Source organism: Drosophila miranda, chromosome 2 (assembly GCF_003369915.1).
Source record: "Drosophila miranda strain MSH22 chromosome 2, D.miranda_PacBio2.1, whole genome shotgun sequence".
NCBI lineage: Eukaryota > Metazoa > Arthropoda > Insecta > Diptera > Drosophilidae > Drosophila > Drosophila miranda.
The window spans coordinates 12443075-12465192 of NC_046675.1; the positions used below are offsets into that span (position 1 = coordinate 12443075).

At 46.6% G+C, this 22118-nt stretch overlaps 1 protein-coding gene across 2 annotated transcripts; it reads right to left on the reverse strand.

Moving 5' to 3' along the window:
• Positions 1-469: 469 nt before the first annotated feature.
• Positions 470-22118, reverse strand: LOC108155689 (dedicator of cytokinesis protein 1). 2 transcript variants are annotated; one of them, XM_017286661.2, is made up of 16 exons: positions 21551-22118; positions 13577-13688; positions 9930-10086; positions 9599-9868; positions 8244-9534; positions 7896-8184; positions 7501-7842; positions 7263-7437; positions 5941-6054; positions 4344-5184; positions 2736-4287; positions 2584-2670; positions 2288-2369; positions 2047-2217; positions 1839-1986; positions 470-1771 (listed from the first exon to the last, which is right to left on the reverse strand). In XM_017286661.2, exons 1-16 carry the CDS (start codon positions 21597-21599, stop codon positions 1434-1436), a joined length of 6018 nt encoding a protein of 2005 aa, XP_017142150.1. In that variant the 5' UTR covers positions 21600-22118; the 3' UTR covers positions 470-1433. The 2 variants fall into 2 exon arrangements, with proteins under 2 accessions (XP_017142150.1, XP_017142151.1); XM_017286662.2 differs by lacking the exon at positions 5941-6054.

The window sequence follows — 22118 nt, forward strand, 5'->3', positions numbered from 1 at the left end:
CAGACGGCGCTAACATTGCACGACACGACACATCCATTTTCACCACAAATCTAATATACCCCAAAACTCATTTTGAGTATCGGGTATAAAAATGCGTGTCATCAAGGTCGAAGAATTTGGAGAGGGATATTATTTGGTTCAATTATCTATACAGGTTTCTAGGGATACTTGGAACACAAAAGCTAAAAGCACATGGTAATTCAGCGGAAGATAAATGGACTGAAATGTGTGATCCATCTTCATCGAAACATTATCCTGATGAGAAATACAATATACTAGAGGTACAGAATAAATCACTCAGCTTTATTTAACGTGGCGGTTCCACAGGTAGGGATTTCAACCAAGGTGACAAATATGCACGCCAATTAAAGCAGGGGTATTGAAGATGTTTCTCTCTGCTGTGCTAAAAAGAGCTGAAAGAGATAGATATTGCTGAACAGGTTACTGGCGCAGTAAATCGAACGATTTGTACGCTTAGGTATTAGATTTATTATTGCTTAATCTTTGGCCGATACACAGATCGCAAAATACGTACGTTATTACACACGAGTAGTTTAATTATAATGAAATTATAAAATTTTGATTTGTTCACGTTACGACTAAAAATACATGCACACTCGGAGAACCTACTCCGGTGGCAGTGCGACAAGTGGATTACATACATATATGGCTATATTCTGAATCGCATTAAAAACAGTGTAAATAGTTCATGATCTTTCTTTAAAAAATTGTTCTAATGTAAACATTTAAAAAACTTGCTTATCGCATTTCGTATTTCGTAATTGACTTGTGGTACTCGTCGTACATAATTTTGCTAAAAAAACCTTTTGTTTTTGGTCTTATAAAATTGTAGACATGCATGCATATGCTCGTGATTTAAGCTTATTGTGTATTAAATTTGTGGCACTTGTTTGTTCCTTCGAATTGCCGACAGAAGCAGGCGCTCTTCTGATTATGGACTACATGTAAATACGTGTACATATATAATATATATATATATATAAAGATATCTAAAACTTGTGGAAGACAAGTAGTGGGTGCTTTTGGGGCTTTGTTCGAAAACAAATTACATGACGAATTTCTAAACTAAACGGAAAATGATGACATGTTCAACATAATATCATTTCAAACACTTAACACAAAGTTTAACCTAAACATTATTAGTTATCGGATACATCTGATCTGATCGTTCGTTAAGACACTTGATTCCGTGCTCTGCGGCTCTCTGCCGTTGGCTATTTGGTAGGCGGTCAATGTGGTTGAGGCAAAGGTCGTTCTGGCTGGGGCTGCTCTCCGCCGACGCTCTCTATATGCTATATGTATGTAGTAACAGGAATATTTGGCACTCGACAACGTTTGAACATATGTATATATGGCGCTGGCGCTGTTGCTGTTGCTGCTGCTGGCACTTGCACTGGGAGCAGAACTCGCCCTTATGGAATGTGTTTGCTGTGCCGCGATGGCTTCGGCGGCGGCGTTGGGGGACGCGGCTTACTGGCATCTGGTGAGGCGGCGCCGGCACCCACCAGGCTAAAGTTCGTGGCCTCCAGATACTCGTACGTGCTGTTTGTAATACTGGTCTTTGTCATTGTCGTGCTCGTGCCCGTGCTGCTGCTGTTGCTGGTGAAGCTGGTCTGAGTGCTGAGCATCGCATAGCTATTCGGTGTCCAGTCCAGGTTGTGTGACAGGCTTGTGAAATCGGTCGAGTCGCGTGTCTTGGCCGGCAATGGCGGCGGTCTAATGTCCTCCTCCGACGTGGAATCTGTGGTTTCTGCGACACCAAAAAAAACAGAGAGTTGTATATCCCTTCGGGACAGGTGGACTGGTGTCAAGCTTACCAACTGAATTCCGATTACTGCTCTCGGATAGGGAGCGTGTGTCGTTCGGGAAGTTCTTGATGCTGGCCGTGGGCGTGGCAATGCTGGCAGGCCTAGAGAGGCGACGTTCCTTCTCCTTTTCGGAGCGCAGAGGCCGCTTTGGTGTGAGCTAAAAATGGAGTTCCGTTAGCAAATGGGGTAGGACAAGGTTATTTCCTATAAACTTCACCTCCTCGGTCAGCACATGAGGATCTGGTGTTTTCGGGCCACTCAACGAGCTGTTGGAAGCGCTGGCCAGCGAGCCTATTGACGTGTTGATCTCCTTCTCGGGCGTCGAGGTAATGGTGGTCAATGGCGGCGTATACCATTGACTGCTGGGAAAGCTAAGCGCCTCACGATCCTGAACGAGGAGAAGGGAGATTGGAGTTAGACTAATGATTGATGGGATAAGCTATCGAGTGTTTTTGTACCTTCTTCATGGACCGCCGCTTGGCTGGTGTCTTGTCCTTGTTCTTGCTGCTCTTGGTGCTTTGCGAGTGTCCCAAACTGGGCCTGCGGGGTGGAACAGCAGCAGCAGCAGCAAAGCAACAAAACGTAAGTTAAAATAAAAGTAAAATTTAATCATAAAAACAAAATCAAATACAAATTAAATTCTCAAACTAAAAGCAAGCAATTAGCACGATAAAAGAGAGAGTTAAAAAAGGTTTCTGGTTAGGAGGGAGTGCATTCCATTCATTCATTCATTCCGGGGGGCTCTGCCACTCACCTCGTGTTGAAACTCAGGCTGGCCAGCGTGGACTTGATGGAGTTGGTCGGCGGCCTGGGCAGAATGGTTGACTTCGACAGTCCGCTGCTGCAGTTGGGCGAAAGGGAACTGGGAATTAGTAAGCCGCATGGGGGGACTGCATTTGGACTTACTCTGAGGATCCCATGCTGGTCTCGGACAAACGATTGCAGCCGCCATCGAAGATGGCCGGCAGAAAGGAGTTAGTGCGTCGCATCACCACCGAATCGCGTTCGATCTTCAGGTCACAGGTCTTCCGGCCGTAGCGCGTTTCCACGTGCTGCTGCATGTCCGAGAAGCAGCTCTCCAGGTGCTCCTGCATAGCCTTTAGGCTATCGGGGGCCTTCTGTCGGTGCAGCAGAATGGCTATCTCCAGCAGCGGTATCTGCGTGGCAATCAGTTCTTTGAGCTCCTCGATCAGATCCTTGTCATCGGGATGCTCCTCCAGATACTCGTCGGTCAGGAAGGCCTCCTCGTACTTGGCAAAGCCTCCCATCACGGCCGGATCCACGATCCCATTGAGCTTCATGCTCAGCGGATTGATGTGCAGCGTCTCGTCGCTTTTGTGCAGGATTACCAGCTGCCTAATGTCCCGGTTCGTGTCCTTCATGATCTCCACTGCACGCTCCAGAGGGGAAATCTTGAACGTGATGGACTCGACGACGGGGAACCAGCGCAGGATGCCGGGCAGGGGGAAGCGCGTGATCAGCTCTGTGCGCTCGAGCCAAAGGTTTCGCACATCATCGCCGCCGCCGCTGCTGTCGCGGAAGGGCCGTGAGAACTGGAACTTCTGCACATTGTTGGCGGTGTAGTACTTGACGATCTCGTTGGAGATGATCTTGTCGTGGAACTTGCTAAAGGCCGAGTCCATAATGGGCTCCACCTTGTTGACTTGGATGTACTGGGCATCGCTTTGTGTGATGTCCTCCCCGGGCGCCTCCAGTGTTTGCATGAGTTCCGCCTGCGGATGCTGCTGCAGCATGCGAGTGCAGAAGTCGCTGTGCCGCTCGTACTCCTTGCCCCGGAAGATGTACACCCGGTTCTGGAGGAGGCGCGGGAACCCGCGCCCATAGAAGCACACGCGGAAGTACTCGCAGCTGTGGCGCAGCTCCTTGAGGATCTTCTCGTAAAACTGCGCCATACGCTTCAGCAGCTCCGACAGCTTGATGTAGTCGTAGATCTCCTCCTCGTATTGGCGGGCCAGCACCTTGCACATGTCGATGGCGCACTCCCACTGCTTGCCCTTGTCGAAATACTCCAGGATCTCAAAGTACAGGGCCTCCTTCAGGTCCCTGTGGGTGCGGCACAGGCTGTGCCGATAGCTGCGCAACTGCGGCGACAGCTCCATGTCGGTCCAGCGCAGCAGTTCGGTGTGCAGCTTCAGCGTGAAGGCGGCCTCCGTGTAGTTCTCGAACTCCATGTGCAGGGCGCACAGCTTGTACACGTAGCGGATGTACATCTCCTTGAGGTCCACCTCCGAGTAGAACTGCAGCAGCGAGAAGGTGCAGGCCATGCGGTTCTCCTTGCTCTCGTCCTGGATGATGAAGCGGTACTCCAACAGCTTGTCCATCAGACGCGTTACCATCTGGACAAAGCTGGTCCCATCCACGTTTAAAGTGTTGTGGGCGGCACAGCGCTCCAGCATGATCTCCTCGAACATCTGCTTGTACTCGGCATCGCCCTTGCCTGAGAGAAAGACGATTATTTAGTAAGGGACTTTGGGAACGCACTCCAGCACTCACCTGCTCCAATGAGGATGTCCAGCTTCTCGATCATGGCCGTCTTGAACTCCGTAAAGTTTCCCTTGTGGTGGGCATTGTTGTATTTGGTGTCGCCATAGCTCTCTAGCTCCAGCCGCGAGCTGTAGTACTCGCACTGCATCATGTCGAAGAAGATGGGGATCGTCTCGCGCCGCAGCTCCGTCTCCGGTATCATGCTCATCTCCAGAATCGGTTCGACCAGCTGCGGCACAAACTTGGGCTTGTGCTGGCCCAGCTGGAACCACATCTTGCGGATCTCCATGGCCGTGTCCTTGCGAATGTCGCGATAGCGGGCGAACACAATCTGCCGCTTGTTGTCGTTGAAGTCGTTCAGCTGGAGCGGCGACTGCACCAGGAAGGCGATGGAGCACTGGAAGAAGTTCGACCAGATCTGCTTCTCGAAGGGGCACAGGAAGTAGTCCGTTATGACCACGCTCAGGTGCTTGAGGGCGCCCAGGATGACCGTGTTCTGGTGCATGATCATGTCCATCCAGTCCCTGGGGAACACTGCCTTCTGGTGCGGCGACACCAGCTCCTCGAACACCAGCAGGATTTCGATGACAAAGTCCTTGAGCTCCCCCCTCTGATGCAGATCCTTGACAAAGTACTCATAATGCTGAGCGTCCATGCGCTGCAGTATGCCCAGCATAATGGCAAAGAACTTCCCCACCAGCCCCGTGTCCCGGTCCAGCGAGTGGGCCGCCTTCATCACGGTGCGCAGCAGAATGATCATGATGTCCCGAATGTCATTGTGGGTGGCTCCCACATCCGTGCGGTACAGCAGCTTCAGTATGTTGTTCATGATGTTGATGCACTCGGCAATCTGGCAATGGAAGAGTCTGTTAGTGGAGATCTCAACGGGGTAATGGAAGAACTGTGTGTGGGGGGCCAGGGGATCATTATATTTCGCGGCTTCCGGGAGCTTCCGACTCGGTGCGGACTGTCTGTCTGTCTCTGCCTTGCAGAATTTTCTATTAACTGTTAACATTAGTGCTTTAAAGTAATAATTAACATAAATAAACGTTGCGGTTGCAGTTAAAAAAAAGGTAAAGGGAGAGCAAAAAACACGAACATTGCATGTCAAAAAGCTCGAAACAAACTTAAGCTTAACTTAGCGGGCGATGCGGCCACGACGAAAGCTTCTGCGAGAGCCTGCAGCTGCAGAACTTAACCAAAAGCCCAGCAGCAAGAGCGAGAGCAGGGGAGAACTTAAGCGCTAGCGTAAGCATAATAACACGAGAGAGAGAGAAAGGAAGAGGGCTAGCTTCGGGTGCCGAAGCTCTTGGTTACCCTTGCAGATCGGTTATTATTTCCAGACTGCAGCGAAACAAAGAATCTGTGCATAGTTTTAGGCACAGAACGACAAACAGACAGACAAATATCTTTATCGTAGAGGGTTATCCTCTGCAAGGGTACAACAACAATATGGGGGGTATGAAAACAAAGGGTTCAAGAGAATTACAGGTGCAGCAGATAGATGCTCCCTTTCCGCTGAGTGGTCGAGTGGAGTGGAGTGCGGGGAGGGAGTACCTGATCTGGGTGAGAGTGCATTTGTGAGTGAGTTTAATTAATCGTTTACCTTTTTGTTGGCAGTAGTTTCACGCGTGTGCAGTTGGGATTTCGACTGTCCGAGCACTTTGGCGGCTTTCGAAAGATTCTTTTCTTGCTGCCAGATATCGGTTTTCGTGTCTCCCTATTTTAGCGTACAAGGCGGATTGATTTTTGTGTGATAGCAACAACGAGAACGATGCAGCAAAGCACAGCAACACCAGCAACAGCAACGATTTGTTGCGTGCGTGTGTGTGTGTGTGGTTTGCGTGTGTAAATAAATATTTTGTTTTTTTTTTTCAAATATTTTAAACGAAAAACATTTAGTTGCAATGAAATTAAGAGAAAGAAAGAGTCAGATACAGAGAGAGAGAGGCGCATTAATACGGTGCAACGGTGCCAGTGAGAAGAGAGAGAGAGAGAGCGATCACAAGAGAGTAGCGCACGTTCCATGGATATGTGTGTTGTTGTTGGTACATTCACAGTTGATTCTTGTCCGTGGCTTGGGTGGATGTGTTGATAAGTGTGTGAGTGTGTGTATGAGTGCACTGCTTGAATTGACTGCACCCATCTGGTGGAGTATGGGTGTGTGTGTGTTCATGTGCAGTGTTGCCAAATGCAAATTGCATTTCCTACGATGGACAATGGACGATAACGATGACGATGACAATGAGAGTGGGTGGTGGGGGGTGCAAAACTAATCTAAAAACGGCCCCTCTAGAGTCTAGACACAAACAGAACAAAAAAAAGAGAAATCTCTAGCTAGAATGAAACGATCCTTGCATCACTACTTTTGTACAAACACATGATATTGTATGGGTGGTTTGGGTGCTTAAGTCTAGGACGTGGACAAAACATAACAGTAAACAATAGAAGACGAACAACAATCATTCAATCAAAAACAGTTGAATCGCATGCCAAAAAACCTTCAAGCAAATGCAACATGCTTAACATACTAACTAATAGTTTGTTCCAAACACTAATACTAAGCTAAGTTCCGTACTAAAACTCGGAGCAAAATTAACACAAGTCACATGTCACGATGAATGGATCGGATACCCAAATATATGCACATATATCTGGGATATGTCAATGATGGTATTGGTATTCGTTTTTCAATGAGCATTTTAATTATGGAATATTATTAGAAGTAGAAGAAGCTCTGTTTTAAAGTTAGTCACTTTCGGATCCAGGGATCGACTCAATCATGTGTTGGGTTATGTTTTAATTTTGCGTCTCGGGGACAATAACGAACCGAAAAAGGGGATGCATCGGATTAAGGATTAACAACAAAATGCATAAGGATTCCCAAAATGACACGCAATGGAGTGGCTTCTGTTTGGGGGGACCTACCTCCTCTTTGCTCTCGAGATGGTCCTTGATGTGTTTGCAGAACACCGGCAGCAGGATGGCCCGACACTTGGGCGAACTGAAGAGCTTCGTCTCCACGAAATCCTTGATGCAGCCCATCTTGGACTGCGTCAAGCGGCGCGGCGGAAACTTCTCCAAGATCTCGACAATGGAAACGCTAAAAGAAATACACAGTAGAATAAAGCAAACCCATTTTAAAGTTCTACTTTAGAAGACACACCTCAATCGCACTTGATCAAAGACCTGCATCAGATCGGTGGCTATGATGTGCAGATTCTTGAGCAGGGCTCCCTCCGACTTCAGCAGATTGCTCGGGCATCCAATCATGTCGATGAACATGCGCAACAGCTCCTGCAGGCGTGTGGCAAAGTCCACATAGTCCGTGTTGCAGTTCATCTCCGCATAGAGCACCCGCGACCTGATCACAAACTTCATCACGTAGTGCAGGTAGCGCGTGGTCTTGTACAGGCGCCGCACCTCTGCACTCTCCTCGACATCCGCGGTTTTCTCTCGGGGGGCAATGGCATCGCTAATGTTCTTCTGCAGCACATCCATAAGTTTGCTGAAAGAAGGGGATTAGCCAATGTTTGAATCTATCGAGGGTCCTGCACTCACGTGTAGGCCAGCGTAAAGGAGAAGCTCTCGTTGATGTAGACATCCAGGACGGTGAGAAAGTGCTGGTACTTCAGCTCGGACACCGTTTCGATCAGATGAATGATGCTCATGAACACCAGCTGATCGTACTTCTCCGGATGATCGTTCTCCACCAGAATATTGAACAAGGCATCGAGTATGTCCTGCAGAAACTTGACCACCTCCTCGCCGGGCACTGAGCACAGGGCATTGAGCGACTGCTCGAGGGTTTCCTTGTGCGCAGACCAGTTCAGAAGACCCAAAAGGCTCACTGGAAAGATCGAATGATTAGTGGACGTGGCTACGGAAAGGGTAAACGTGGTCTCTTACCGCTCTGCGTGAGCTTCGTGCTGCACAGATTGACCCCGATTGTCAGCTGATCCTTGGGCAGGAGCGTCATGGCACTGTTGGAGGGTCTGGTGCCCTGCAGCTCGGCCAGGGTCGACGGCAGTTCCATGTAGCAATTGGCATCCGACTTGTCGTACTTCTTGTGATCGATCTTGTAGACGGCCAGGACATGCTGGCCCTGCGGAATGGTCGTGCCATTGGCCTGCATGAGACGCACATAGGCCAGAACGAAGGACTTGTCCTGCCGGTCGCGCTGCTCGTTGCTGCTGCGGTGCTTCAGAGTGAACCGCAAATGGCACTGCTTGAAGTCCTCGATGGGCACGTGAATCTTGAGGGTCTCCTGCCACTTCGGCTTGTCCTCGTGGTAGTACACCACCGACTTGTACTCGTCGATGGGCGGATGGCCGGCGCCCATGCTGATGACGCCCGGCATGAGGCTGCCCTGCTCGTTGGCCACGCACACGGACACCTCCACGTTCTTGGCCGTCTTGGCGAACTCTCCGCTGCAGATCGTCAGATACAGATCGTTGCGCACATCCCCTGGGAGGATGACCTCGGGGAAGCCCATCTTGCGGGCCACTGGGACGTTGCTGTGCACCAGCCGGGGGAAGTCCTCTTTGATCTGCTTGATGTCGCCGCGCAGCACCTCAATGGTCACGGCCATCTTGGAGTCGATCTTCCCGATGTCCTTGTTGGCAATCAGCTTCCGCAGCGTCCCGTCCAGCGTGTCCTTCTCGCACATGATGAACGGCAGGTCCAGGTTGCCCCGATAGTCCTCCGATTTGCTAATGATGGGCGTCAGGTCCTTGCAGGCGACGCCAAAGGGCCGTCGCAGTACGTACTCGCCGGTGCTGCCCGCGGATCCGTTGGAGCTGACAGACAGCTGCGAATGCTTCCGACTGGCGGCTGTGAGGACACTGTTGGCTATGCTCATGCTGGTGCGCTTCGAGTCGGCGGAGTCCTTGACCTCCATCGCCCCGATGCGTATGGCATAGCACACCAGATACATTTTGGCAATGTTCAGGTCGCTTCTGCTGAGATCCGTGAAGAGCACCCGATTGTTGTCGATCTGTTCGATGTCCCGGGCAATGCCCGTGCGCGACCACTTCACGACATAATTTTCGCTGATGGGTTTGTGCGTCTCCCCATCGAAGAGGGTGAAGAGCAGGTCCGCATCCTCTTGGAACTTGCACACAAACGCATTCACATGCAGCAGGATGTTGTGCGAGTATTTGTTGAGGCTGCGGGTGGTTCCACGCTCCGTTGAGAGGCGCTACAGGGGGAGGAATACCACAGAAGATCAGTATGGGGAGAGCTATGGGTAGGGGCCTACTCACATTCGCCTTCTCTATGCGGGAGACGGCGTGGACATGGTGCTCGTACAGCTCTGTGGTGCAAATGGCGTTCGTGTCCAGTATGTCCCCGCTCTCGTCGCGCACCACCATGTCCAGGCTGAGGATCTTGTTCCCTGTATCGATCTGGGCCGTGGCCAAGAGCTTCACTTTCCGCACCTCATCCAGAGGCAGGTTGCCAGAGATCAAGGCCGCTCGATTGTTGTTCAGTTCGTTCATCTTGCGGCGTATCTTTTGAAAGCTCGGATTTGTGGCCTACAGAAATGGAGACACATTAAAGAACTGGCTCCTCCTTTTGTGGGGCTCTGGGGCTTACCAAATAATAACTCTTGGCTATGGCGCCCCACTCCAGCAGCACTTTGGTGATCTCCTCGACAATGTCTGTGCGCTGGATGCAGAACTCCCCATTGACAATGCTGTACTCGCACAGATGCACATAGCTCTTGGGAAATATGCCGCGCGTTTCCTTGGCTCTGAAAGAAGGGCACAAAGAGTCTGTCATTAAATATGTGGTCTGCAGATGGGGGAGGGAGGGAGGGAGGGAGGCAGGGACTGTCTGCTGTCAACGACAATGCAACAAATTGCCAGTGCGTGTGTGTGCGGCTACAGTGGGTGCTCTCTGAATGCAGCACTTCTGCTGCTGCCTTGCAGCAAAAGGCTTCACTGTGGGCTCCAAACACTCGCATCTGACACAATTTCATCCATCCAGCGATTCTGATGAATTGCCCAACCCCAGAGCGCCCCCAGTTAAAGCTGAAGCTGATTTTGTATCTGTATCTGTGTCGACTGCAGTCGGGGGGGGACGGCAGAGGAAGTGCGCTCAAAGTGTGACACTGCCAAATGGAAATGGAATGCTTTAATTTGGCTCAATTCCTCAATTCGTTGCTTGACATGCGGGGTGGCCCGCTTTAATTGCTCCAAAGCAGGCAGGCATTCCATTTCATTTCATTCCATTCTTCATTCATTCATCATTTATTGTGCTCCTCTAGCGTTTTCCCTCTCTCTCTTCAGAAAATGGTTCTCGCATATTCAACGCTGGGCACTTTCCTGCTCCATTACTCAGAGATTTATTCATAATGGGAAAAGAGAATGCCTAAGAAGTAAAAAAAAAACCAAAAACAACATACTTGTCGTGTAGATGACGCGGCACATTGCTGTTTGACTCGAAAAGCGAATGCGGCTAAAGAGAATGGCCAAGACTTTCAAAAACAAAATACATGTCGTGCGCGTGACGCGGCAGAGAGAATACTGCTGCTAAAGAGAATCCTACGAACTAAAAAACAATGCAAAATACATGTCGTGTGCCTGACGAAGCCTTTGCTGAGACTGAAACCGATTCTCTGTGCCGAAAATCTAAAAACAAAATACATGACGTGCGCGTGACGCTGCTGACATTGCTTCTAAAAAGAATTCCTAAGAACTTGAAAAACAAAACAAAATACATGTCATGTGCTTGACGAAGCTTGACGGTTCTCGGTGCCGAAAATCCAAAAACAAAATACATGTCGTGTGCATGATGCTCAAATTCAAAAAACCTGCTCTCGACTGGTCTACATATGTAATTCTTTATATAGAGGGCCCATAATATGTATACATCATTTAGTTTCAGTTCAGGTATCATCGGTTAAGGCGGCGACCAACCTAAAGTTAACCTTCAGCTTGATTGACCATTTTCCAATTGATTTCAGCCTCCTCCCTCCTTTCAGTCTTAATTTACGATTGGAAAATCGTGAGAAAATGCTCAATTAAAATTGATAATTTCCCATAAACAACAAAAGAGAGAGAAAGAGAAACAAACAGAAGATTTGAACCGAAAACTAAACATACAGTTTTCGGGGGCAAAGGGGTTATCAGGGTCTCGCTTTGAGAATTTCTTAAGTGCCACACAAAACTGTTGGATACGCAGTAACTACAGTGAAACCAGGGCCATGGAGGAAGCAAAATTGTGGAGAAAATATGATTAATTTTAGATTTTAAAACAAATTTCGATTAAATGTTGCATCATTTACAAAAAATTTCAATCGATTGCTGTGGAACGAATTTAAGACGATGGGAAAGATTTTCGGTAAAATTTGTATCTTTAATAATCCCAAAATATATCAAAATAAAAACACACACAAAAAACCTCTTCTCCCGAGTTCCCACTGTGATCGATGGATTATTTTTTTTCTTGTATATTTATTTATTTACTTTCTTTATTAATATTTGGTCTTCCATCCGCCAGAGATCTGTCTGTGGCTCTGTGGTCTTTCCATCAGTGTATCTGTATCTTTATCTTCTTCAGTGTTTCTGTATCTCTGTATCTGTATCTGTCCCTGGCTCTGACTCTGACTCTGAATCTTGCTTGGGTTTTCGGTTGTTTGCTGAGCAAAGCAGGGGCTTGGAGGGGGTAGCGGCATACTGTGGGTCAGCAGAAATATGGAAAAAGGTCAGCTCTCGTCAATTCTGTTCTCCCCTCTCACCCCCTCCTTGCCTTTCAATGCGATAACAGACTGTGGCTGTGGCTGTGGCTGGAGACAGACCCCCGGTTGTCGGTCAGTCCGTGTACTGCTGACGAGACAGACTCGTCTATAGATAAAAACCAACAGAAACCCGAACGAAAAATGGGAAAAACTCAAAGAAAAACAAAACCCAAACAAACCAAAAACAGAAGCAGGGGCAGGGGCACAGCAAAAGGGTCAAATATTGAATGGTGGAATGTTGGAAATGCGGATGAAAAAAAAAACTTTATCTTTTGGGATGCGACTTTTGGTTTGCTGTGCCACATATGGTGGCATCTGTTGGCACAAAAAGGATTGAAGGGGTCTGGGAATACACAGAGAAGCATCGCCGATTCGATTCGATCCAATCCCATCCAATCCACGGGAGTAAACAAGAATACAGCCAGCAGACAGCAGCCTGCCTCATCAGCATCAAATGCATGCAACAAATGGGCGGTGCTCGTGTACCTGATTTACGATCTACGATTTGGTGTTGGTGTTGCATGTGAGAGAAATGTGTTTCAAGCATTTCCGCTTCTGAACTTTGTCTGTCTTCTGTCTGGCTGGGAGATCCGAGCCGTATTTTCCCCCCAAACGCTGCTCATGAATATGCATTAGACAGAAATGAGAGATTTCAGTGAAAGTCTCGGGGAAAAGATCTACTAGCTTGATTGTTGATTACAGAATTACAAAAAAGTAGCCATCAATCTACTCAAAAGCAAATTAATGCCGCTTGTTTTCGAGGAATTTAAAGTACCTTTCGTCAAAGAAAATGCGGAATAAAACATTTGAATACCCATCTTCCTTAACTACGGGAACCTTATGGTGAAAATGAGGTTCTTTCGCTGAGCAAAAACGTCCAATAAGCGATCAGATACATTCGTTTTGAGTGCCACGAAAACACAATCGATTTGGAATGTTTTAAAGAGGAAATAGTTAACTGGATCGCAGTTGTTGGTAATTTATCGATGCAAAACATTGCTTATTGATCGAAATGATCGAAATGATCGCTATAATTTATGGACGTTATCTATTATTTATATAATCTATAATATATTCGCCCAAAAATGTATAATTTATCGAAGTTATCGATAATTTATGGACGTTATCTATAATTTATATAATCTATAAAATATTCACCCAAAAATGTATAAGTTCTCGAAGTTATCGATCAAATTTAAGATCTAGATAAATATAGATTGAAAGTATTCCAAAATAATAGGCCATAGGACATGTAGATACATCCAGTATATGCAATAGAGCCTATAGCATACCCGTGGAATCCGAAAATCTTCTGTTACGAGGACTGTGGTAGCAGACAGAGCTATAGCCATATTTAGATACTGAGATTCAGATACAAAACGAGCTCTTACTATGATGATTACAGCACAGTACTATTCACTCGTTCTTGTTCTGCTCTGACTCGTAAGAGTCTTCAGATGAGACCATTCATTGCTTATATAATCTTTTGTTTTACACTCACTTTTGCCTGTAGCCGTAGTACCAGTGGGTGGTCTCCTTGAGTATTATGACTGCATCGCCCACGTCCAGGTTTAAGCGATGCGGCTTCCTCTCCTGATCGAAATTGCACTTTGCTGCAAATAGGAACAAAAAATATATGTATAAATCAAAATTAGTGTCAAATGAAAGGAAAACAACACTTCAGAGACCTGTGGGTTGCTATATAGAGAAGCAGCCAGTGCCTTGCCCAGCACTCGAGTGGCGGTGGACTGAGCGAAATCGCAGCAAAAATCAGAATCAGCAGCGCTCACCTACCTATCCGTATCTGGGCCGCGACATCAACGGGAGCGGAAGGTTATCAATTAACCCCTGTGTCAGCGTCACCCCACAGTGGGGGAATCATCGCTAATCATCGGAAACTGTCGGAGCTGTCGCTCTGTGCGCGCCCCACAGCGGATGGGATATTTGATAAACCGAACAGCTTCCGCAGCAGAGACCATTCTGTTCTACGTGAGATCTAACTACGAATACGATTTGAACCAGAAACGCAATTGGGAATCGGATTGGCAGCCGCTTCCTCAAAGCGGGGCAACCCGATAAGCCCAGATTTCTGAGACGCATTTGCATTCGAGAAAGGGAAATGTATTTTTAACCAAATGGAAGACGAGATATGTAGGTATTACACAATGTCCAACTGCTAGATCTCCCTATAGCCCTCTGATTCCTGTTCATTCACTTTGAGGAAATTCCCTTTTTCGTACTTCTGTGCAAGATATGGTGCAGCTTCAGCTTTAGATGAGGCATACCAACTAGCGAGTTTTCACTCGAAGCGACGCAACGGAACGCAACGACGATATCGTCATCGTCTCCGGCATATGTATGTATGTTTGTATGTACTTCCTCCTTGGTTGATAGTGCAAGTTTTCAGATATGCCATATAATAAATACATAAATTGTGGTGGGGATGCACTAACCGATGGGCCGCTGTCAAGCATAAAAGACAATAAGAAAGAAAGCGTCGGATGATTGGAGTACCGAAGCGTTTGATACCCTTGCTGAAAGTCTAGACTGAGAGAAAGAGACAGCCAAACATCGCCGAAACATCGCACTAGTAAAAAGTTATTTACCAACACTACTTGGAAGGCACAAGGAAGCATCTATTTGTCCCGCTCTTCCCACAACCCACCTTCCAGTCTAGCGGAATACCTTCATTAATAATCAATCGGTGGAAAAACAGGTTCAGTGCGTGTTAAGGTTTTAATTAATATCTTCAAACGGTCTTCGTTTTCTGGTCTTTTGGTCAAAGTCATAAGCTTCTATGAGAAAGTGTAATTGAAAACAAAGTTAAGCCGCTTCTTCGCGCGGCACGCTCTCTGGGTGGTGCCGATGGCGGCTGCGCAACGACAGCAAAAGCAAAAGAAAAAACAACAATAACAACAGCAACATCCTCCACGGTCCAATGACCGATGCTCTGCCGCGGGCCGCCTCTCTGCTTGATGAAAAGCATAACAAGCGAAATAAAGCGAGAACGACCTCCACAGCACATTAAAGCGACAGCAACAAGAACAACAGCGCTGCTAAAGGTAACACCCGATGTTGTTGTTGTTGTTGTTCTGTGACGCTTTGTCTGCTTATGCGCTTGCATGATAGTAGAAGAGTGGGAAAGAGTGACGATTTGCAAAAGGTAATTCTGTGTGTGTGTGTGTGTGTGTGTGTGCGCGAAGATAAGAGAGTCTGCGATTTGTCTGTCACTTGGGTTGTTGTTGCTTTTTGCTTTTAATTTGATTTCGTTTGGCAGAGTGGGAGAGAGAGCGACCGTGTCTGTTCTTCTGTTACTTTTCGCCTGTCCAATTGAGTGGAAAGTTGACTGCGAGTGGGACTGGGTCAATTGCTGGAAACCAGTTGAGCGAGAGCCTCTTCTAGGAGAGCTATCCAGCCAGGTCTGGAAAGTTTCTCATTCTCACTTCACATACAAATGGAGCACAAGGAAATTTTGGAATTCAACTCTTTGCAATGAAAATAGCAAAATTAAATGGAATTGATTTTGATATTGCTTCTGGTTTCTGCTTTTTGCGGCTACTTATGCGCAAGTAAAAAATTACTTGGAAATGGCAAATGAATCATCACCAGCCGCTGCTACGTTAACGCTGCGGTCAGGCAATCACTCAGAGTCGTCGGAGTCGCAGTTGGAGTGGGAATGCAAAGGGGACGCGTCGACACACCTTGTTTGACCCCAGAGAGGGAGAGGAGACAGAACTAGAGTGGAGGAGTGGTAGAATTATCAAAAAACCTCATTGAATCGTGCCCATTTCCTTCCCTCCAGTTAACCGATAATAAGCCAGGCGTCGAGGCCTATCCCAAGTCTCTTTCCTGCATTCACTTGTTCAAACTCGTTGACTAACGGAAACAATCATAAATAATAATGAAATGCACAAGTTTCCGAGAGCTATAAATACGCAAAACGGATAGGGATAGGGATAGGGGGTGGGACACGGCTCAATGGTCATGGGAAATGAGAGAAAAAGTGTACAATACAGAGGGCCAATACAGACAAGCAAATCGGGCAACACTCAACAGGCAGGTAAACCAAACAAAAATTATGCACAAGTCTGCTTCGTTGAAACTGCAGCGGATGCAGCTGCAGTTGTACAGGCGGGTGAGAGAGAGAGAGAGGGGGAGCGATGGGTGATGGGGAGACGTGACTGCCCCCAACAGCACGTGAACAAAGTGTGGCCCCCTCCTGGCACGCCTCCCGCAAAATGTTTCCTAGATAATGAAGCAGAACAATAAAAGAGGGATATCCAAAGAAAGAACAGAACACAAAATACAAAAAAAAAACACACTAAGAGATGCGACTATGTGATACCTTATAAAGTGTGTGTTTAAATAATAATTCATGGGAATATCTTCTAATTATTTGTATTATATTCTTAGATAAAAACTTCTCAACTGAAAGGGAAACAAGGACAGTGTTTCTTCTGTGTGTGACATTCATGTACCCTTTTATTTTGCGATAATTACTGGGTATGCAAAAACATAACCACAACAACAGCAGTGGCGCTTCGTCATCAATTGGTGTCGAAGTTGGCGTCGCAGTCAGCGCTTTGGAGAGCTCAGAGCCAGAGCCCCATAAAGTATGATCGTGACTGGTGATGGTGACTGGACAGACGACAGCGACTTGGCTCATTTTGAAATTTCAGGTTTAAATAGCACGCGGCGCTCAGAGAAGATTCTTTATGGCTATATATGTTCATATACACATATGCAAATACATATATGTACATTTACCGTGTCTAAAAGCTTGTTCTCTCTGCCTCTGCCTCTGCCTCTGCCTCTCTCTCTCTCTCTCTCAGTTTTGTAGGATAAGTACTACGTAGATTCTATGAGCTAAGCGTCTTCTATATCTATATCTGTACGTATTTTAAACGTATAATTGCCCAATTTCTGGTGTATATTTTCGAGGGTTAATTATAACGATTCTCATCAGTTATGTTATACATATGCATTGTAGTTGCTGGCATGTCCCTGGGGGATTGACTAATTATACACTCAGAACGATACTTCTTCTCTCACTGGGAAGATCTCGAGTGTGAATTTAGGAGGGGATTCATGAACACAAATCCCCCTCTCCTACATACCTTGTACGGGTACGGGTACTCTATTGTTTGTTTAGTTGAAATAATTGAAAGTGCGGGAAGAGAGAGGGTTTTGGAATGCTGCTAATTGGAGATGTTGGCTAGAATTTATAATTAGAAAAATTCTGTGCGTGTGCTTGTGTGTGTGTGTGTGTGCTTTCCACGAATAAATTAATTTTAATTTTGTGGAAGGGGAGCTAATAAATTGTGTGTAATTTGCACTCTTTGAAATCGATTGCTGATCAGTTTGCTACTCTCAGAGAAGCTGAAGGCTCAAGAGAGCGACCGCCCGTAAGGCCTGCAGGGCAGAAGGAGATGACGTGTCGCAGGCTAGAGCTTAAGCTAAAGGCTCAAGAGAGCGACCGCCCGTAAGGCCTGATGGGCAGAAGGAGATGGAGTGTCGCAGGCTAGAGCTTGAGCCAAAGCTTCAAATAATGTTACAGATTGAACTTGAAGCACTCATTCCCCTACCTTGCCGACAATTATATTACAATTTACACAGCAAATATTTAAGAAAACATTAAAAATTAAACAAATTTGTTGCATGCTGATTGTAGGGAATGTCGGGTATGTGGGGTTGGGTACAGTGCCCAAACGAACCCATTTTCCAGATAACATTTGATGGCACATAAATCCAAAAAACCCGAGTCTTGCCTTTTGGTTAAAACGGTTACCGGTTAATGTCGCGGCGGTCGTAAAAAACAGGCAGCAAAAAATTAGAAACCAAACAAAAAGAAAAGAATGCTGATAAAAGACAAAAAAAAACAAAATTATTATTACAGAGCAACAACAGCAGGGCCATAAAAAACTGCGGTGCCTCTCCACAAAAAAAAAAAGAAAAAATGAAAAAAGGAAATGTAAACACAAACTTGACCCATTTGGTGGTGGTGGGGGTATTTGATAAAAATCACTTGAAGACAATGTAGAATCTGCTGGGTTTTTATGGCATTTGAGGCGGGGGTAGGGAAGGAGGTATCCACTTCCAGAAGGTATGCGGATAACCTTTGTAACCTTAACATTTTTATGATGTACTTTGAAATCCAACTGAAACCAGTTTTCGCTTGCATTCAATGATGACGCATTGCCTCCATGACACAACCTCCTCCTTTGCCTCCCACAGACACACCCTCTGCCGGGCCACTTTCTCGATCGGAATCGGATGGAACGAGCAACTGCTCTCTGCCCGGCAATTTATGTTTAATTAAGCAATTTCAGCAACGAATCGAAGATAGCATTTGGCCAATTAGCATGAGGAGAGGAGAGAGTCCCCCAGCGATGGGACATTCTCTGATTCGGGGGGTGGGTCGGCAGGGAGGGAGGGAGGCAGATTGAGTATCAATTTGATTGCAAAACGGAAAGCAGAGATTCGTTGCAAGTGGTGGAAATGGAAATTGGAGGAGGGTTACATGGGGGTGGGCTCTGTGGTCCAAGTTGATGATGTGTGGATGTGTGGAAGTTGTTGCCCAATCTATTTGTAATCCAAGGCGGGGAGTCGTCGACGCCTCCTCTGTTGGATGAGTCTTTCCGTTTCTGAGTCAGCAAGACAAACAATGATGCAGATGACGCCAGGGAGGGGGATTGAGGGCTGCGGACATCAGACACGAGACACGATAACAACAATAGCTGGGAGGTAGGGGGACTCTTCTTCTCCCCCAAATCCAGCCCCGCACTGACTTTGAAATGAAAGAACTAAAACCACCCACAGACACGAAAGATCACAGCTTTTCTCCCATTTCCTGGTCAGTGGCCATCGAAGTTTTCACTTGGGGGAAATGGAAAAGGGAAAGCGTTTTGGCAATTATGCAAATCAGAGGGCATTAGCATGCATCGGCTAAGACCAACGAGCTGGAAAATTTTAATTAAATCGAGAAAAGCTAGACTCTAAAAATCACAGAAAACTACTCCTCTTTACTCCCTCCCTCTCGCTCACTCACTCACACACACACACATTTCCCGGCTCCCAAGCATCATTAAGTTTTACGTCAGCTCTGCTTCTTCTTCCGCTCCGCCTTTTCGTCTCTCTTCGTCTCGTTTCATCGTGTTGTTGTATTTATTATTAAGGCTCTTTTTTGTTGTTGTTGCTTTTCAAATTTAAAAGTAGAATGTACTCCCTCTACCGCCCCACCCGCCAGGCACTGTTGAGCCAAGTGTAAATACATAAAGGGAGTGGGAGAGAAAGAGAGGGAGAGGTGCAGATGTGGAGAGTTGCAGGTGCACTAGTCCCAGTCCCAGTCCCAGTCCCACTAAAGGCAATGAACAGTGGAGTAGAGTAGTGAAGATGTCGTTGCCAGCCACAAGGCATCCTCAGGATAGAGCGGGATGTGTGTATATTCTGTGTGTGTGTATGCGTATGTGTACTCCCGCTATGCAGGAGGCAGAGAGCACTCTTTGAGTTCATTTTAATTTAGCATACGCTCAACCCCACTCACAAACACTCGTACATATTTACACATGTACACGCATATATTCATATTTAATGCCATAACCAACACCCATATTGCGGCCCATAAAATGATAAAGCGATTACTAAATCTTTATCGCACTTTATTCAATAAATGGAAATTAACTCTAATGAATAAGCAATGGGTCAGACGACACCTCTTTCTCCCCCAACCCACCAAAAGTCCCCACCCTAGCAGATTTGCCAATATATGTATTGTTTGTATGTACATATATAATGTTGAACAAACTTTTGTCAAATGTGGGACAACAAATGTCTTGTTTATCGCGCTGCAATCCTCAATACAGCTGTAGCTGGGTTGTTGAAACTTTCAAGACGCCGGGCGAGGCAGAGGCGAAGGCAGAGGCAACAAAAAGAGCAAACGAAATACAAAAAAAGAACTGCGATAAGACAAGAGAATACATCAAACGGCTGCTGATAAACAGTTAAATACGAGGGCTATTGCACGCAATGTGGTGGAGGGGGGTGGTGCGGTCTAAGAAAGGAATTACTGTTAGGGAAGGGCGCACAAAATTCGAAGGAATTTCGCATTACAAAAACCGAAATCGCAGCTCAATGCCGTCTTCCAACTTATCTCTCAACCTCTATCCCCCCCTCTCTGGCACACTCCTCCAATAACGTATCAGAGAAGGCAACGTTAGATTACATTTTAAGAGTACAGTGGTCACACTTTAGTCGAATTGAACCGCAAAATTGGTTATAATAAATTTTTTAATTAGAAAAAAAGCCCAGTTCGAATTACTGAACCCCCACTGTACCCGCACCTGACCACGCCCTGCAGCGGAACGGTAACTGTACGGGTGGTAGGGTTGGTGGTGGCGTTAGTGGGTGACTGGAGGGGTATTAAGTACGCGAAATGATTTCGACAGTAAGTACAAACGTAAACACGCACAAAAAAGGGACAGCCAGGCGGCAAATGCAGAGGCAAATGCAAACATGTGTAAATAACAAGTGCAAACAAACAATGATGGACGGTGCTCCGTTCGAGTGTTAACTGATTACGACAGATATCGTGCATTTGAGTGGGTTTTCTATTCCACTCCACTCCACTGTTCCATTCTACCTGTCCCACCACTCCACTAAATTCCCGTAGTCTACCTGTAGTGCTGCCCTGCCCAACCCCCAGCATGTCATATCTATTGATCATCACATTGCACAGGCGTAGAAAAGGTCAACAAAGCGAATGTGCCGCGAACTATAAAAAAAATTCACACGTACTCGTACGTAAAACGGGTCACGATTAGATATTTCATGGTCACTGCCAATGAATAGGCTGGGATTTGTCTTACATACACACACGCACACACACACACTCACACAAAGATGTGTAGAGACAATGGATATGGATGCTTGGGTTGCAGTCGCGTTGCAACTGAGTGCACATGGGAGGTAGGCAGGCAGAGGCAGATGATAGAAAACAGGTTTTCGTTTCAAGAGCAAATCTCAGAACTCTGTGCTAGTGTTGAATGAGCGGCGGTGGCGGCGGCGGGACGGGAGGAGGCTGGGGAAAACAGGATGAAATTGAAAGAAAAACGAAATTGGTGTGTGAGAGAAATAGGAGAGCGCAGTCGACCACATGGCCAGCGAGTGCAAGCGAGAAGGTGCAACAAGTTACCGTACAAAACGCAGCCAGCACAGCAGGGGGGAAGAGAGCGCTGAACGACAGCTAGAATCAAGAGAGGGTGGAGGAGAGAGAGAGCGCACCGCGTGTAGGCGGGTTTCTGGGAAGAAGCCGTCGCCACAGACCCACAGCCACAGCCAAAAAAAAAACAACAATCGAAACAGTTCATAGACAATCATTTACGGTTGTTTACACCGCAGCAGCACTTTGTTTAAACATTATTTTTGGCGCTATATTCTAGTCAATTTATGGCCATGCTTTAAACCTTTTCACACTCACCAATGCCGAATGCTTGCTTAGCATTGCAATCGCTCCACACAGTAGTCATCTTGTCGCGCTTTTGTTGCTATTTTCGCCAACTTTTACCACCAACACACTCTCGGTCGCGATCACGATCACGCTTACGCTTACACGAACAAGGGGGAACACGCACACATGCAGCAACAAATGGACTTTCGTTTGCAGAAAACAAAAAATAACAAATTAATCAACACGTAGTTGAATTTCGGTTTCTGGCATTTTCTTCATACCGATAACTAATTAATAACAAATGGGGACAAAACTCGTACACTTATTATTGCACAATGGCTTTCGTTTTATTAGTTTTACTACAGCATTTAGCACTGTTTTTTCAATTTGTTCTCATTTGGGGAGTTGGCCGCTGCCGCTCAGCTAATAATCTCCGCTTACGCTTACGCTCACGCTACGGTCCCGCATACGCACACACACACACACACGCGAGCGCATAGTCGCCGTTCTGTTCAAAATTAATTAATTTCTACGAGCTCCCGCGCTCTCGTTGAATTTTTTTTCGACACTCTTTGTTGTTTCATCGTGCGCGGTAGAA